The sequence below is a fragment of the Balaenoptera ricei genome, chromosome 7 (genome assembly GCF_028023285.1).
Source record: "Balaenoptera ricei isolate mBalRic1 chromosome 7, mBalRic1.hap2, whole genome shotgun sequence".
Classification (NCBI taxonomy): domain Eukaryota; kingdom Metazoa; phylum Chordata; class Mammalia; order Artiodactyla; family Balaenopteridae; genus Balaenoptera; species Balaenoptera ricei.
Genome location: NC_082645.1, coordinates 66,520,247 through 66,536,697, shown reverse-complemented (window position 1 = coordinate 66,536,697; position 16,451 = coordinate 66,520,247). Strand labels below are relative to the sequence as shown.

General features: G+C 39.6%; 1 protein-coding gene and 1 long non-coding RNA gene across 52 annotated transcripts in view; one reads left to right on the top strand and one right to left on the bottom strand.

Annotated features, from left to right (window-relative positions):
- The window catches only part of TTN (titin), a 285,370-nt gene that overhangs the window by 194,620 nt on the left and 74,299 nt on the right, over positions 1 to 16,451 (top strand). For all 44 annotated transcript variants that reach the window (XM_059928202.1, XM_059928193.1, XM_059928195.1 and 41 more), the window contains 31 exons: positions 436 to 583; positions 894 to 1,071; positions 1,371 to 1,492; positions 1,586 to 1,873; positions 1,981 to 2,277; positions 2,395 to 2,581; positions 3,053 to 3,168; positions 3,261 to 3,560; positions 3,674 to 3,973; positions 4,067 to 4,172; positions 4,262 to 4,458; positions 4,542 to 4,847; positions 4,946 to 5,224; positions 5,800 to 6,099; positions 6,208 to 6,510; positions 6,624 to 6,986; positions 7,295 to 7,597; positions 7,729 to 8,028; positions 8,877 to 9,173; positions 9,280 to 9,564; positions 9,655 to 9,948; positions 11,290 to 11,589; positions 11,697 to 12,005; positions 12,094 to 12,284; positions 12,681 to 13,110; positions 14,454 to 14,762; positions 14,900 to 15,048; positions 15,135 to 15,167; positions 15,267 to 15,396; positions 15,486 to 15,785; positions 15,879 to 16,196. In XM_059928202.1, coding sequence (XP_059784185.1) covers positions 436 to 583; positions 894 to 1,071; positions 1,371 to 1,492; positions 1,586 to 1,873; positions 1,981 to 2,277; positions 2,395 to 2,581; positions 3,053 to 3,168; positions 3,261 to 3,560; positions 3,674 to 3,973; positions 4,067 to 4,172; positions 4,262 to 4,458; positions 4,542 to 4,847; positions 4,946 to 5,224; positions 5,800 to 6,099; positions 6,208 to 6,510; positions 6,624 to 6,986; positions 7,295 to 7,597; positions 7,729 to 8,028; positions 8,877 to 9,173; positions 9,280 to 9,564; positions 9,655 to 9,948; positions 11,290 to 11,589; positions 11,697 to 12,005; positions 12,094 to 12,284; positions 12,681 to 13,110; positions 14,454 to 14,762; positions 14,900 to 15,048; positions 15,135 to 15,167; positions 15,267 to 15,396; positions 15,486 to 15,785; positions 15,879 to 16,196 — 7,738 coding nt within the window. The remainder of the gene's footprint in view (positions 1 to 435; positions 584 to 893; positions 1,072 to 1,370; positions 1,493 to 1,585; positions 1,874 to 1,980; positions 2,278 to 2,394; positions 2,582 to 3,052; positions 3,169 to 3,260; positions 3,561 to 3,673; positions 3,974 to 4,066; positions 4,173 to 4,261; positions 4,459 to 4,541; positions 4,848 to 4,945; positions 5,225 to 5,799; positions 6,100 to 6,207; positions 6,511 to 6,623; positions 6,987 to 7,294; positions 7,598 to 7,728; positions 8,029 to 8,876; positions 9,174 to 9,279; positions 9,565 to 9,654; positions 9,949 to 11,289; positions 11,590 to 11,696; positions 12,006 to 12,093; positions 12,285 to 12,680; positions 13,111 to 14,453; positions 14,763 to 14,899; positions 15,049 to 15,134; positions 15,168 to 15,266; positions 15,397 to 15,485; positions 15,786 to 15,878; positions 16,197 to 16,451) is intronic.
- The window catches only part of LOC132369055 (uncharacterized), a 45,644-nt gene continuing 29,554 nt past the window's right edge, over positions 362 to 16,451 (bottom strand). For 3 of the 8 annotated variants that reach the window (XR_009504234.1, XR_009504232.1, XR_009504233.1), the window contains 4 exons: positions 11,945 to 12,264; positions 11,428 to 11,598; positions 8,395 to 9,134; positions 7,273 to 8,039 (listed from right to left, as the gene is read on the bottom strand). This is a non-coding gene — a long non-coding RNA (uncharacterized LOC132369055). Of the gene's footprint in view, positions 2,302 to 2,901; positions 3,118 to 7,272; positions 8,040 to 8,394; positions 9,135 to 11,427; positions 11,599 to 11,944; positions 12,265 to 16,451 lie in introns of those variants that run through there. The other 5 variants (XR_009504229.1, XR_009504231.1, XR_009504228.1 and 2 more) reach the window with 5 other exon arrangements.

The window sequence follows — 16,451 nt, the reverse complement described above, 5'->3', positions numbered from 1 at the left end:
TATCCAATATGCCCTTTTAAGCTATAAGCCATTCTAAGGACACTAAGTACTTAACTCCCTGGTGGTCATACTTTTTCTCACTCCACTAGATTACCTTAGTTGGCCTAATCTGCCATCTTCTCTCCTCAGTTTATACCATTACTATTTTTTACCTTGATTTATCATATTTCTAATAACCAAGCTGGTAGAAAGAATCAACACCTTATTTGCCGACTTTTTAATGTGTACAAACTATGAAGCAGTTCCACCTTACATTAGGCATCAAATATTATTATGTCTTACTTTGCAATTTTCTCCTTAATATGAAATTAACGTAAGAATGATCCTTAGCATTCAAAACAACTTCCATTTGTAACCCTGCTCATGGTAAAAATATTTTGACTTAGGCAAAGAGTTTTTGGAAAACAGTTTATTAACTGTATTGCTTTGTCCCAGGTTACAGACTCTGTGACTGACCTAGAATTCACAGTTACTGATCTTGTTCAAGGAAAAGAATATTTATTTAAAGTCTGTGCTCGTAACAAGTGTGGCCCTGGAGAACCCGCATATGTTGATGAACCTGTAAATATGTCAGCTCCTGCAAGTGAGTACATTCTTGATATTTTCTTACCTAGCCTCTTGTTACCTGTTTTTGCTTTTATTTCTATTTATGTATTTATTTATTTATTTGGCCGTGCCACGCAGCTTGTGGGATCTTAGTTCCCCGACCAGGGATCGAACCCATGTCCCCTGCACTGGAAGCACAGAGTCCTAACCACTGGACCACCAGGGAATTCCCACCTGTTTTTGCTTTAGACCTGCAGTTGAAGTTATGGGGGAAAGACACAGGTTGGCAGTATGGAGATTTCATAGACGGCCTATCTAAGACTGACTCTCTCTTTAAAATGCTATAGCGGTACCTGACCCACCAGAGAATGTTAAGTGGAGAGATCGAACAGCCAAGAGCATCTTCCTAACATGGGATCCACCTAAACATGATGGTGGTTCACGCGTCAAAGGATATTTAGTTGAAAAATGTCCACGTGGTTCTGATCGATGGGTCGCTTGTGGAGACCCAGTTGCAGAAACAAAGTAAGTTTTTAAATTATTTGGCACAAAAGTAAATATTTACTCTTACTAAAATAGGCTTTCTTTTGGTAAATCTAAATGTTAACTTTAGAACTTCCTTGGTGTGCCTGTCTGATTTTTAAAAGTGCTGCTGAACTTACCCTTTAATCAAGGTTTTCATTAGTTAAAATGTTGAAGCAATCCAGAATTAATTTAAAGGACAGTATTATACCAGGGGTATGAATTTTGGAAATATTATGAATACTACACAATGGAACAGATTAAATGCATTAAGTAAAATATCCTATTTTGTTTTCTGACAGAATGGAAGTAACAGGTCTTGAAGAAGGCCAGTGGTATGCCTATCGTGTGAAGGCCTTGAATAGGCTAGGAGCTAGCAAGCCAAGCAGACCCACAGAAGAAATCCAGGCTGTGGACACACAGGGTACTTACTTTTGGTTTTTGCTTTATCAATCAGACTTTTGACTTTAATTCTGCCTAAACTTGGTAACATCATAAATAATCTTTTCCAATTCAGAGGCTCCAGAAATTTTCCTCGACGTGAAGCTCCTTGCGGGTCTCACTGTAAAAGCAGGAACTAAGATTGAACTTCCTGCCACTGTAACTGGCAAACCTGAACCTACAGTAACCTGGACAAAGGCTGATATGCTTCTGAAGCACGACAAAAGAATCACCATTGAAAACGTTCCTAAAAAATCCACAGTGACGATCGTGGATAGTAAGAGAAGTGACAGTGGCACATATATTATCGAGGCCATGAACGTCTGTGGTCGGGCCACCGCTGTGGTAGAAGTGAACGTCTTAGGTAAGGGAGGCTCTCATTTTAAAAATGGGCAAACTCGTTCCAGCTACTTTTGAAAATAAACCATATTAAAAAAATGCTTTTCTCTGAGTGTGTAATGTCATCCACAGATAAACCTGGACCCCCAGCTGCTTTAGACATCACGGAAGTGACCAACGAGTCATGTCTTCTCACATGGAACCCACCACGCAATGATGGCGGATCTAAAATCACAAACTATGTCGTGGAGAGAAGAGCGACCGACAGTGATATGTGGCACAAGCTCTCGTCAACTGTCAAGGATACAAAGTTCAAGGCAACCAAATTAACACCCAATAAAGAATACATCTTCAGAGTTGCTGCAGAAAACATGTACGGTGTTGGTGAGCCAGTTCAGGCCACTCCAATAACAGCCAAATATCCGTTTGGTAAGTTTCTTATTAATCAGGTGGCTAAAAAAAAAAAAAGATACTTGTGTCAAAGTTGGATTTAGGTGTCATATTTATATACAGGACATATAACACATATGATTATCCTGTCTATAGATCCACCTGGATCTCCAACTCGCCTAGAACCTTCTGATATCACTAAGGATGCAGTGACCCTCACATGGTGTGAGCCAGATGATGACGGTGGCAGCCCCATCACGGGTTACTGGGTTGAAAGATTAGATCCTGATACTGATAAATGGGTTAGATGCAATAAGATGCCAATAAAGGATACAACATACAGGTACGCCCAAGCTCTCCATCAAGATGTTAAAAAAGCAGTGTATATAAATTTTCATTCTTTAGCCTTCCTTTTGATTATACCTGATTATATATTACTATAAAATTTTTAATTACTTTCACTTATCTTTTCTATTACCACATAATTTCAAAACTGATATAAATTCCATTGAAGGGCACATTTCTTAATTTCTTACCATAAAATATAAACTGTCTGGAAGTTCCAAAGTGTTTGGTCCTCTAGTATATTATGGTAATGATTACTATTATAGATATTATAATTAGCTTGGTACATGTGACCAAATCTAAAGTGTGTGACAGTTAAAAGGCAATTTTTAATTTATGTTGAAATATTTCAGTTAAATATCCAAACCAGTTTTTCACAATTTAAATAAATTAGCTTCTTCTATGTGAAATAAACAGAGGTTTCTCCTTCTTATCGTGGTATTCAACTCACACTTTGTTCCTAATTCAGAGTGAAAGGTCTCACCAATAAGAAAAAATACAGATTCCGTGTGCTGGCTGAAAATCTTGCTGGACCTGGAAAACCAAGCAGATCAACTGAGCTAATCTTAATAAAGGATCCCATAGGTATTATTCATATATTTTCTGTGATTATTTTGAAGCTTATATTAATTCCTTTTGACAAACCTCAATAATGATTTCATTTCATTGGCTTGCAGATCCTCCATGGCCCCCTGGAAAACCAACTGTGAAAGATGTAGGCAGAACATCATTAATATTGAATTGGACAAAGCCAGAACACGATGGAGGGGCAAAGATCGATTCTTACATCATTGAAATGCTAAAGACTGGAACAGAGGACTGGGTCCGAGTGGCCGAAGGGGTTCCCACCACCCAGCATTTGTTCCCAGGGCTCATGGAAGGGCAGGAATACTCATTCCGAGTTAGAGCTGTGAACAAGGCGGGCGAAAGTGAACCCAGCGAACCCAGTGACCCTGTGCTTTGCCGGGAGAAACTTTGTAAGTCACTCTTAATTATTTCATCCCTGCTAGCTGATCTCTTAGTGACTACTAGAAAATTTAGTGAAGACTGAATAGTGGACAATAAGAAATTGAAATTTTTTTCCCTTCAGATCCCCCATCACCACCTCGCTGGCTTGAAGTTATCAATATTACAAAAAATACAGCAGACCTAAAGTGGACAGTTCCTGAGAAAAATGGAGGGTCGCCCATCACCAACTACATTGTAGAAAAGAGAGATGTGAGGCGGAAAGGCTGGCAAACAGTGGACACAACTGTCAAGGACACCAAGTGCACAGTGACCCCACTGACTGAGGGTTCTTTATACGTGTTCCGAGTTGCTGCAGAAAATGCCATAGGACAGAGTGACTATTGTGAAGTCGAGGACTCCGTCTTGGCCAAAGACACCTTTAGTATGCTCTCTAACTTCATCTTTGTGACACCATTTGTAGTGGATTGTCACTTTTCTCCCTGGTTTTTCTAATCACTGAATATTTTGCTTTCAGCCACCCCTGGACCACCCTACGCTCTGACAGTGGTTGATGTGACGAAAGGACATGTTGACCTGAAGTGGGAACCACCTAAAAATGATGGTGGAAGACCAATACAGAGGTAGAATTTTAATTAACTCATAAAGAAAAATTTACATTCGGCTGAAAATTCTTTATTCATGCTCATGAAATGCTTTGTTATTTCAATAGATATGTCATTGAGAAGAAAGAAAAGTTAGGTACCCGTTGGGTGAAAGCTGCAAAGACCTCAGGACCTGACTGTAACTTTAAAGTAACTGATGTCATTGAAGGAACAGAGGTCCAGTTTCAGGTTCGGGCAGAGAATGAAGCTGGAGTTGGACACCCAAGCGAACCCACGGATATCCTAAAAATTGAAGATCCAACAAGTAAGTAGTGTTGATTATACGAAGGATCTTGTCTAGAGCTTGATGATGAGATTGTGGATGTGAATGTTTCACTCTCTTTTCAGGTCCTCCTTCATCTCCCCTTGACCTGCATGTGACTGATGCTGGGAGAAAGCACATTGCCATTGCTTGGAAGCCTCCAGAGAAAAATGGGGGAAGTCCTATTATAGGATACCATGTTGAAATGTGTCCAGTAGGCACTGAGAAATGGATGCGAGTTAATTCTCGCCCAATAAAAGACTTGAAATTCAAGGTTGAAGAAGGTGTTGTGCCCGACAAGGAGTATGTTCTGAGAGTGAGAGCCGTCAATGCTGTTGGTGTCAGTGAGCCATCTGAAATCTCCGAAAACGTGGTTGCCAAAGACCCAGACTGTAAGAACAGTTTCTTTTTATAATTAATAAAGTAGGCTTTACTCATGCACTGCATTTTGACACACCCTTTTTTTCCCCTTTTGGATTATCTCTTACAGGCAAGCCAACAATTGATCTGGAGACTCACGACATTGTTGTCATTGAAGGTGAAAAATTAAGCATTCCTGTTCCCTTCAGAGCTGTCCCAGTTCCAACCGTTAGCTGGCATAAAGATGGCAAAGAAGTTAAAGCAAGTGATAGATTAACAATGAAGAAGGATCACATCTCTGCACACCTTGAAGTTCCCAAGAGTGTCCATGCAGATGCTGGAGTTTACACCATTACCCTGGAGAATAAGCTCGGCTCAGCAACTGCCTCAATCAATGTCAAAGTCATAGGTAATCATTCTTTGATGAAACACCAGACATTCTTCACCTGTTTGTTGGGAAAATTGGTTAACTCTGCAATGTTAGTATAAATGGCTTCATGAGCTGGCCATTTGTAAACTAAATGTCCTTTCAGATTATTTCTTCCCATATGAGAAGCAAAGCAATTCTGAAGAGATGAAATTGCTATTTAAACTCTGATTACACTAATTTACTTCTGTTGTAATTATTTGCATGTGAAGTACTAATTTAAGTAAAAGATATGGCATACCCAAAGAGTGTTTAAATAACCAATATTCATTTATTAATTAATTGTATTTGCATGTTTTCATAGTGTTCTCAACCAGGAGTGGTAACATTTTCTGCCCCCTTCCCCCCCCACACATGGATGGTGTTTCGAAATTTGGGGGGCCATTTTTGCTTGGAACAAAGACTAAGGGGGAAGCTACTGACATTTAGTAATTAATTGGGAGCGAAGGATGCAAAATGGCCTGCAATGTCCGACTCAGAGAAAGAGTGTGCTCTTAACATGCTGACTTTTCAGGTTACAATAATTAATAAATAATTGTCAATTTGATTTCTAATAGGCCTACCTGGACCATGCAAAGATCTTAAAGCAAGTGACGTGACCAAGAGTTCTTGTAAATTAACCTGGGAACCTCCAGAATATGATGGTGGAAGCCCAGTTCTTCATTACGTCCTAGAACGCAGAGAAGCTGGGAGGAGGACGTATATACCAGTCATGTCTGGTGAGAACAAACTGTCTTGGACTGTCAAAGATCTCATACCAAATGGTGAATACTTCTTCCGTGTTAAAGCTGTCAACAAGATTGGTGGAGGCGAATATATTGAACTGAGAAATCCAGTCATTGCTCAAGATCCGAAGCGTAAGTTTGGGCATGAATGTAATAGAGCTAAGAGTTAATATGCATTTTTTTTTTTTAATTTTAAGAAGATGGGTTTCCCTACATTAACAGGTTTTTCTTGTCCTTCAGAGCCCCCTGATCCACCTGTAGATGTTGAGGTGTATAATCCTACAGCTGAGGCAATGACTATTACATGGAAGCCACCTTTGTACGACGGAGGGAGCAAGATAATGGGTTACATCATAGAGAAGATTGCTAAGGGTGAGGAGAGATGGAAGAGATGCAACGAACACCTGGTACCAGTCCTGACCTATACAGCAAAAGGCCTTGAAGAGGGAAAGGAATACCAATTCCGTGTGCGAGCAGAAAATGCTGCTGGTATTGGCGAACCTTCTCGGGCCACTCCTCCAACCAAAGCCATAGATCCTGTTGGTAAGTTGTGTTTAATGGGTTTGTCATTTTCCCATCGTAAAAGAAATGAGAATAAGGTTTTGTCAGATATTTTAATCAGAATTGAAAACAATTACTGTTTTTAATCATTGCAGATGCCCCAAAAGTCATTATGAGAACAAGCCTAGAAGTGAGACGAGGTGATGAAATAGCACTCGATGCAACTATTTCTGGGTCGCCTTACCCAACTATTACGTGGCTAAAGGATGAAAATGTTATCACACCAGAGGAAATTAGGAAGCGGGTAGCACCCTTGGTTAGGAGGAAGAAGGGTGAAGTTCAAGAAGAAGAACCATTTGTCCTGCCTCTGACACAGCGTTTGAGTATCGACAATAGTAAAAAAGGAGAATCTCAGCTACGTGTCCGAGATTCTCTCCGACCTGATCATGGCCTGTTTATGATCAAAGTTGAAAATGACCATGGTATTGCAAAAGCTCCTTGTACCGTCAGTGTGCTAGGTAAGTAGGTAAAACTACACTTTCCAATGGAAGAAAGTTAATATAAGTGTTTTGCGGGCAGTTAATAGAAGTGGGCAATAGCTTCAGCGAGGTATCCTCGGTCCCATTTTTTTCTCCTGGCTACGTAAAAGGAATCAACTGACCTTGTTATTCATTAGCTAAGGTGATACAAAGATAGACAGATGTAGGAAAAACAGAAGTTTATGTCACAGAAGCACACTGTGTTTAGAAGTTTAGAAGCACACTAAACATTTACATTTTCCATTGCTACACAAATTTTTAACCACTTCTGTCTTTCAAAATATCAGATATACCAGGACCACCAATCAACTTTGTATTTGAAGATATTAGAAAGACCTCAGTCGTCTGTAAATGGGAACCACCCCTTGATGATGGTGGCAGTGAAATTTTAAACTACACTTTGGAAAAGAAAGACAAGACAAAACCTGACTCAGAATGGATTGTCGTCACTTCAACACTTAGACATTGCAAATATTCAGTGACAAAGCTGATTGAAGGAAAAGAGTACCTCTTCCGTGTAAGAGCTGAAAATAGGTTTGGACCTGGACCACCATGTGTTTCAAAGCCACTTACAGCTAAAGATCCATTTGGTAAGGATCTTTAGCATTTAAACTTTGCCTTTTTATCATATGTTGGTATATATATTATCACAGCTTGTAAACTTGAATTTTTATGTCATACTAGGGAATTAATTCAAATATGCCTTTTTAATTTTAATCAGAACCACCTGATGCACCCGATAAGCCCACTGTGGAAGATGTCACCAGTAACAGTATGCTAGTGAAATGGAATGAACCAAAAGATAATGGAAGCCCCATCTTGGGTTACTGGCTTGAAAAACGTGAGGTGAATAGCACACACTGGTCTCGTGTCAACCGAAACCTTCTGAATTCTTTGAAGACCAATGTAGAAGGCCTATTAGAGGGACTCACCTATGTCTTCAGAGTACGTGCCGAAAATGCAGCTGGACCTGGAAAGTTCAGTCCCCCCTCAGATCCCAAAACAGCACATGATCCAATCTGTAAGTAATTCCTTAAGAAGAAAGTGGGGTACAGCATGGTCACTGTAATTAACAGTACTGTTTTATATGCTTGCAAGTTGTTGAGAGAGTAGATCTTAAGTGTTATCAAAAAGTGGTAATTATGTGAGGGGGTGGTGGTGTTAACTAACATTATTGTGGCAATCATTTTGCAATATATACATGTATCAAATCATCACATTGTACACCTTAAACTTACATATGTTATATGTCAATAATATCTCAGTCAAGCTGGAAAAAAATCAAACTAAATACTAGCAATGACTATAGACACATGTGTTGAGGTTGCAATGTAAAATTTTAAACATCTGTCTTTATAACTTAAAAGTTTCACAAAGCAATACTCACCCATATTACATGCAACACACTGTGGAAAAAAAAAAGTGGGATCACGTAAGCTACTGCACATTTTAAAACCATCATCAGTGAGTTGTTGTTTTTTTAAATAAATTTACTTATTTATTTATTGGCTGCAGTGGGTCTTCGTTGCTGAGTGCAGGCTTTCTCTAGTTGCGGCGAGCGGGGGCTACTCTTTGTTGCAGTGCGCGGGCTTCTCATTGCGGTGGCTTCTCTTGTTGCAGAGCACGGGCTCTAGTCGCTTGGGCTTCAGTAGTTGTGGCACGTGGGCTCAGTAGTTGTGACTCACGGGCTCTAGAGCGCAGGCTCAGTAGTTGTGGCACACAGGCTTTGTTGCTCTGCGGCATGTGGGATCCTCCAAGACCAGGGCTCGAACCCGTGTCCCCTGCATTGGCAGGCGGATTCTTAACCACTGCACCGCCAGGGAAGTACCCATCAGTGAGTTTTGATTTCTGTGTCTGCATTCATTCTAGCTCCACCTGGGCCACCTGTCCCAAGAGTCACTGACACAAGTTCCACAACTATTGAACTGGCATGGGAACCCCCAGCTTTCAATGGTGGTGGGGAAATTGTTGGCTACTTTGTTGATAAGCAGCTGCTTGGCACAAATGAATGGTCCCGCTGCACAGAGGAGATGATCAAGGCCCGTGAGTACACTGTCAAAGAAATCCGAGAGGGTGCCGATTACAAACTTCGAGTGAGCGCCGTCAACGCCGCAGGTGAAGGACCGCCTGGAGAAACAGAACCCGTTACTGTGGCTGAACCACAAGGTACTTAAAAGTTAGTTACATAAATAAGATGATGGATATTTTCCCAGTATGAGATTTTTTTCCCCCATCTTTCTTGGGCTAATGTATGACTGTTCTCTTTCAACAGAGCCTCCAAATGTGGAACTAGATGTTTCTGTCAAGGCTGGAATACAGATCATGGCTGGGAAGACTCTCAGAATTCCAGCTGTGGTAACTGGTCGTCCAGTGCCAACAAAAGTGTGGACCATAGAAGAAGGAGAGCTGGATAAAGACCATGTTGAAATAGAGAACGTTGGAACCAAATCTGAACTAATTATCAAGAATGCATTAAGAAAAGATCATGGCAGATATGTGATTACAGCTACCAATAGCTGTGGTTCTAAATTTGCAGCAGCCCGGGTAGAAGTTTTTGGTAAGGAATATTACATGGATTTCCACAGGATTTTTCCTAAGTGATACTATCTTATTGCATTGATTTTTTTGTTGCCGTTTTATTTTTCAGATGTCCCTGGTCCAGTTCTTGATTTGAAACCCGTTGTAACAAACAGAAAAATGTGTCTGCTTAACTGGTCTGATCCAGCAGATGATGGAGGAAGTGATATCACGGGCTTTATTATTGAAAGAAAGGATGCTAAGATGCATACTTGGAGACAACCAATAGAGACTGAGAGATCTAAATGTGACATCACAGGTCTCCTTGAGGGACAAGAATATATGTACCGTGTGATTGCCAAGAACAAGTTTGGCTGTGGCCCTCCTGTTGAAATAGGACCAATTCTTGCAGTTGACCCACTAGGTAAAAGAGAAGGTTTTCATTGTGTATATAAAGTAAATACTGATTGCTTCTAGTTATGTCATTTATGTATAGAGCTTTATGGCTTCAAACGCCCAACAGTCTCAAGATGTATAGCTGGAATAATGAGAAAGTAATGAGAAAGGTAAACCAAATAACTACCAGCAACTTTAAGTATACCACGTTTACAATAATTTCAATGTAGTTTTTGCACAAAACTGGGCATGGTTTTGCGTCCTGAAAAACCTGAATCACTGGAGCTTAGCATAACCTAAAAATAGTTTAGAAATATTACATCTTAGTAAGAAAATACACTGGAGTAATTAATTTAATAGTCCAGTAGTCAAAGAGAGTTCATTGTTTTTGAAAGATTATAGGACAGAAAACTGCCTTAGCGTAAATGCTTTAGTCTTCCTTTAGCCCTCAAGTAGTCCCCACACTGGAAGGATGAGGGGGCACCAAAACCAGAAAGAGCCAACAAAGAATGGAAAACCAACCAAAGGAGATCTCCTTGACCAGTATAAACAAATAGGAAGCCCTAATATTGCACACACTTGGTAATGCATGCTGACATCCCATCCTAGAAAGCAAAGTCTTTGAGGAGGCCCTGTTGCCCAAGAGACAGAGGAGTTATTCCTCCAGCAGCAGCAGCAGCACCACCACCCGAAAACAGGAACAAAATTACCTCCTCACTGTAACAGCTCATCCCAAAATGTCCACTACAGCTTAGGTTGTGCCAGAAAGAACAGAACAGAGTTGGACTTCTACCACTAAGCTCTGCTTCTGGTTGCGATAATAGTCAAGAGTGGATTGGGTCTAGTTTCACCATGCAAAGCTTATTCTTTCTATCTTGTCCTTCAGGACACAAAACTACAGCAGCATTACATAAATTCTCTTTCCACCCCCTGTTAAACCCACACTTGAGGCAACGTGGTTCAAAGTGTGTTCAGTAGACATATCCATTTTCTGTTAATAAGAAAGGAACACTTGCTCTCAGCTGGTCATTCAAAGCAAAACTTCATAGACAGCCCTCCTAGGTCATTAAAATTAGAAGCTTTCCCACTGACAGACAGAGGTAAAATATCTAAAATGCTAAATATAAAAAAGCATACCTGCACCTCAATTTTTAATCAATAACCTTGACTATAGAGTTTACTAAGAAAAATTCTGACTATATGAATGCCTGTAATTCTGTTAACTGAGATATTCTGAGGATTTTAAAGACAGATGTAACATTACGCCAAACAGAAACCTATTTTTCACATAATTAATCTGAATTGAAATGTGATTTCTTACATGAATACTTATTTCATTCTTGTCATTTCAACCTGCCTCTGGTTAAAGGTCCTCCAACGTCTCCCGAGAGGCTTACATATACGGAAAGGACCAAGTCCACTATCAACCTTGACTGGAAAGAGCCCCGCAGTAATGGTGGCTGCCCCATCCAAGGCTATATCATTGAAAAACGGCGTCATGACAAACCTGACTTTGAAAGAGTTAACAAGCGACTCTGCCCAACCACATCTCTTCTGGTTGAAGATCTTGATGAACACCAAATGTATGAGTTCCGTGTCAAGGCCGTCAACGAAATTGGTGAAAGCGAACCATCCCTGCCTCTTAATGTGGTCATACAAGATGATGAAGGTGTTGAATCTGAACATAATAATCATTTTAATGCACTTTATCTCATAGGTTGAGCAAACATCCTTATGACTTTGCTATTTTTTTCCCCCTTTCCCTTCTCTTTGCAGTGCCTCCAACTATTAAGTTGCGCCTGTCTGTTCGAGGAGACACCATCAAAGTTAAGGCGGGAGAGCCTGTTAACATCCCTGCAGATGTGACAGGCCTTCCAATGCCTAAAATTGAGTGGTCCAAGAATGAAACTGTGATTGAAAAACCCACCGATGCACTTAAGATAACCAAGGAAGAAGTGTCCCGAAGTGAGGCAAAGACTGAGCTTAGCATTCCCAAAGCAACCCGGGAGGACAAAGGCACTTACACGGTGACTGCTTCTAATCGCCTTGGCTCAGTGTTCCGAAATGTCCATGTTGAAGTATACGGTAAGTGACACGCTTTCTTATAGAAAAAAGAAATCCAGTGTCTGTTTAAGAATTTGCTTCTCAATCTCCTCCTTTGGTTCCTTTTCAGATCGTCCATCCCCACCAAGAAATCTTGCTGTTATTGACATTAAAGCTGAGTCTTGCCACTTAACTTGGGATGCCCCACTAGACAATGGTGGGGGTGAAATCACCCATTATGTCATTGACAAACGCGATGCAAGCAGGAAGAAAGCTGAATGGGAAGAAGTCACCAACACTGCTGTAGAGAGGAGATATGGGGTAAACTCTTCTAAGTATTTTCTTATGCACACTTAAAGGACATAACTCTGAATTAACATCATTCTAGCATGACCTTGGAATTTAATAATTAAACTCAAAACCACACACAAAAAGCTTAAGTATAGTTTTTAGCATCTTGCACATAAAGCCACTTAGTAAATACTTTGATATACAGATCCTCTTTTACTTGAGAGAGCCACTATTAGGTGCAATAAATTTACACATTCTCATTTTAAAAGACTTTCTCCATGTTTGAGTGGAGAAACTCAGATAACTGAGTTTATAGAAGTATTTCTTTTTACAGTCTTCCCTACCAAAATAACTGGAATTTTAAAACAAGTGAAAATCAATGTAAGTATATTGTTTTTAAGAAATTATTATCCATCTGATTTCTAGATCTGGAAACTTATCCCCAATGGTCAGTATGAGTTCCGAGTTAGGGCAGTGAATAAATATGGAACCAGCGATGAATGCAAATCAGATAAAGTGGTCATTCAAGATCCTTATCGCACTCCTGGACCTCCGGGAAAGCCAAAAGTTTTGGAGCGCGCCAAAGGGTCGATGCTAGTGAGCTGGACTCCTCCTCTGGACAACGGCGGCTCTCCAATTACTGGCTACTGGCTGGAGAAGAGAGAAGAGGGTGGTGCCTACTGGTCACGTGTTAGCCGAGCACCGATAACCAAAGTGGGATTGAAAGGCATGGAATTTAATGTTCCCCATTTGACTGAAGGTGTTAAATACCAGTTCAGAGCGATGGCAATAAACGCTGCAGGAGCTGGCCCTCCCAGTGAACCATCAGACCCAGCTGTTGCAGAAGATCCCATATGTAAGTATGCTTCCATTTCTGGAATTTGTCAAGGGTAAAGCCACTAAATGGATAGTTCTGCTCTTAAATTTCTTGTATATTTCTATGCCAAATTATTTTATTTATTAAAATAAAAAGTTTCATACTTACATAGACTATCAGAAGTATATATGTATGTGTGTATACATATATACACACACTATGCACACATATCTAATATGTACATATACAAGTATATGCATACACATACATACAAAAACTCATACAGTGTTTAAACACTTAGATTAAATCTAGTATTGTATGAGGAAGTGATTCCTCATACAATACTAGATTTAATCTAAGTGTTTAAAGACCCTGGACTATAAGCTCCTCTCTGCTCCCATACCTTAAATAAACCTCTCTCTCATTAATTACCTACTGTGGAAATTATCTCCCTCACTAAACAGTCAGACCCTCCAGTAGGAGTTCAACAAAAGCAAAAGGTTGTTAAATTTTCAATAGTATATATTGAATAAAGATATAAGATCTTCAAGCACAGTCTGTGAGGTCAAATAAAAGAAAAAACAGTTCTGAAAGATCTATGAGCGGATCAGTTCAAAAATTAAAATACCATGGCCTTAATGATTAATTTCATTTGCTATATAAATGGATTTTCTGTGGGAAAAAAAAATTCAGCTATTTGTTAAAAAGACTTAAAATAATCTAAGTTCTATACAGAGCATATATAAAAAATGAATTAGTCATTCATTCTGCAAGCTGGTAGTAAACATATGCTATGTGCAAAGAGCTGTCCTAGGCACTGGAGAGGAAAGAGCTATGGTTAAAAAGATGAATGGAGTAAAAGAATTTCCGTAATCGTAAAGTACTGTCAGAAATGTGATGGATTGTCACTTGATTAGGGACAGGGTCAATGGCTACAGTAAAGGGCTTAAGATTAGTTTGTGTTCAAAGGTTTACCAGCTAATGATGAAATCATTTTTTAATTTTAATTTTATGGTAGGTTAAATTAAAATAAGCTTTTAGTAGAGAATACTGCAGAATCTCTTCAAAGGGATCTCAAAAGTAAAACAGCTTTTCACCGATTGTGTGTAAATAGAGTATTTCTCTATCTAGAGCTAGTCAGTAATCTTTCTACTCCCAGTTAGTTGTTTGCTTTCTTTGTTTTAGCATTAATGCTAAATGAAAATAGATTTTCTTATATTTCTCTTCTATAGAAGGTAATTTATTCCTTTGGCATTCCTATTTTAATATTTTAATAGATTAAAAATAAGATATGATCAGGTATAGTAAAACATTCTTATAGTATATAAATCTATCATCCCACCAGCTTCAAAAATCTGATTTTTTTTTTTTTTTTTAATTAGATCCACCTGGGCCACCTTCTCGCCCAGAGGTCAAAGATAAAACAAAGTCAAGCATCTCACTAGCATGGAAACCTCCAGCCAAAGATGGTGGCAGTCCGATCAAAGGATACATTGTAGAAATGCAAGAAGAAGGTACTACTGACTGGAAAAGCGTAAACGAACCAGACAAACTTCTAACTACCTGTGAATGTGTGGTGCCGAATTTGAAAGAGCTCAGGAAGTACAGATTCCGAGTGAAAGCTGTCAATGAAGCTGGTGAATCTGAACCAAGTGATACAACTGGAGAGATCCCTGCCACTGATATTCAAGGTACTTGTCCTTAATCCATTTATGTATTCATCTTTTGATCTTCTTATTATGAAATTGATTTATTTGTTGAAGACATATAAATTACTTTTTTTGAAAAAGGTGAGCTAAATCCTGTTATATTATCCTTGGTATTACAGAGGAACCAGAAATTTTCATTGACATTGGAGCACAAGACTGTCTGATTTGTCAAGCTGGCACACAGATTAGGATTCCTGCTGTCATCAAGGGACGCCCAACACCAAAATCATCTTGGGAATTTGATGGAAAGGCAAAGAAGGCAATGAAGGTAAGAAAATTATAATTCTCTGCATCTCCCATTGACTCACTCTAAGGAATATTTACACTATAACTGACTATCTTCTTTTCTCATAGGATGGGGTTCATGACATACCTGAAGATGCACAGGTAAAAAAAAAAACAAAAAACTGAAATGATTCAGAATCTGATTGACTTCAATACTGCTATTATTTCATTCGGTGTATGACTGCTATTTTCTTTGTACAGCTGGAGACTGCTGAAAACTCATCCGTAATTATTATTCCGGAATGTAAACGATCTCATTCAGGCAAATACAGCATCACAGCCAAGAATAAAGCAGGACAAAAGACTGCAAATTGCAGAGTTAAAGTCATGGGTAAGAAAGACTTTAAAAGTTATTATGGAATAAGAACAAATTATTTTAAACAAGGCACCACTGTTTATATTGTGATTTGCATCCAACAGATGTACCAGGGCCACCCAAACATCTGAAAGTCAGTGACATCACAAGGGGTAGTTGCAAGCTTACATGGAAGATGCCAGATGATGATGGAGGAGACAGGATCAAAGGCTATGTTATCGAGAAGAGGACTATTGATGGAAAAGCTTGGACTAAAGTCAATCCAAACTGTGGAAGCACTTCATTTGTAGTCCCTGACCTCATCTCTGAACAGGAATACTTCTTCCGCGTGCGGGCACAAAACCGTTTTGGTATTGGTGCTCCCGTGGAAACCATTCAGAGGACCACTGCCAGAGATCCAATATGTAAGTTTTTAAGTCTAAGATTAAAGTAGCTTCCTAAACTTGAAATATATTGTTATAAATAATGATTAATACTTTCTTTAACTATTTTTAAAGATCCTCCTGATCCCCCTATTAAACTCAAGATTGGCCTCATAACAAAGAACACAGTACACCTGTCATGGAAACCCCCAAAGAATGATGGGGGCTCCCCTGTCACCCACTATATTGTTGAGTGCCTTGCATGGGATCCTACTGGGACAAAGAAAGAAGCATGGAAACAGTGCAATAAGCGCGATGTGGAAGAACTGGAGTTTACGGTGGAAGACCTAGTAGAGGGTGGGGAATATGAATTCAGAGTCAAAGCTGTCAACGCCGCAGGAGTCAGCAAACCTTCAGCCACTGTTGGCCCCGTGACTGTCAAAGACCAGACATGTAAGTACCAATGCGTTATCTATCAGAGAATGTCCTCTTCGTGAATGCCTTCCTAGATACTCAAGAACAGTCCAAAATAAAAAGAGATGTCTCTGTACGTCAGAAGCTACCATGGGTTGAGTCTGGACATGGGCCCATTACCCAATCACTCATGCCCTCAACTTCCACAGAATTATCATATTTCCGTACATATTACCTTTCCCTTACTGAAAGGAGATACTGTTTGGAATTTCCTTACTCTAATTTTTCTCCATG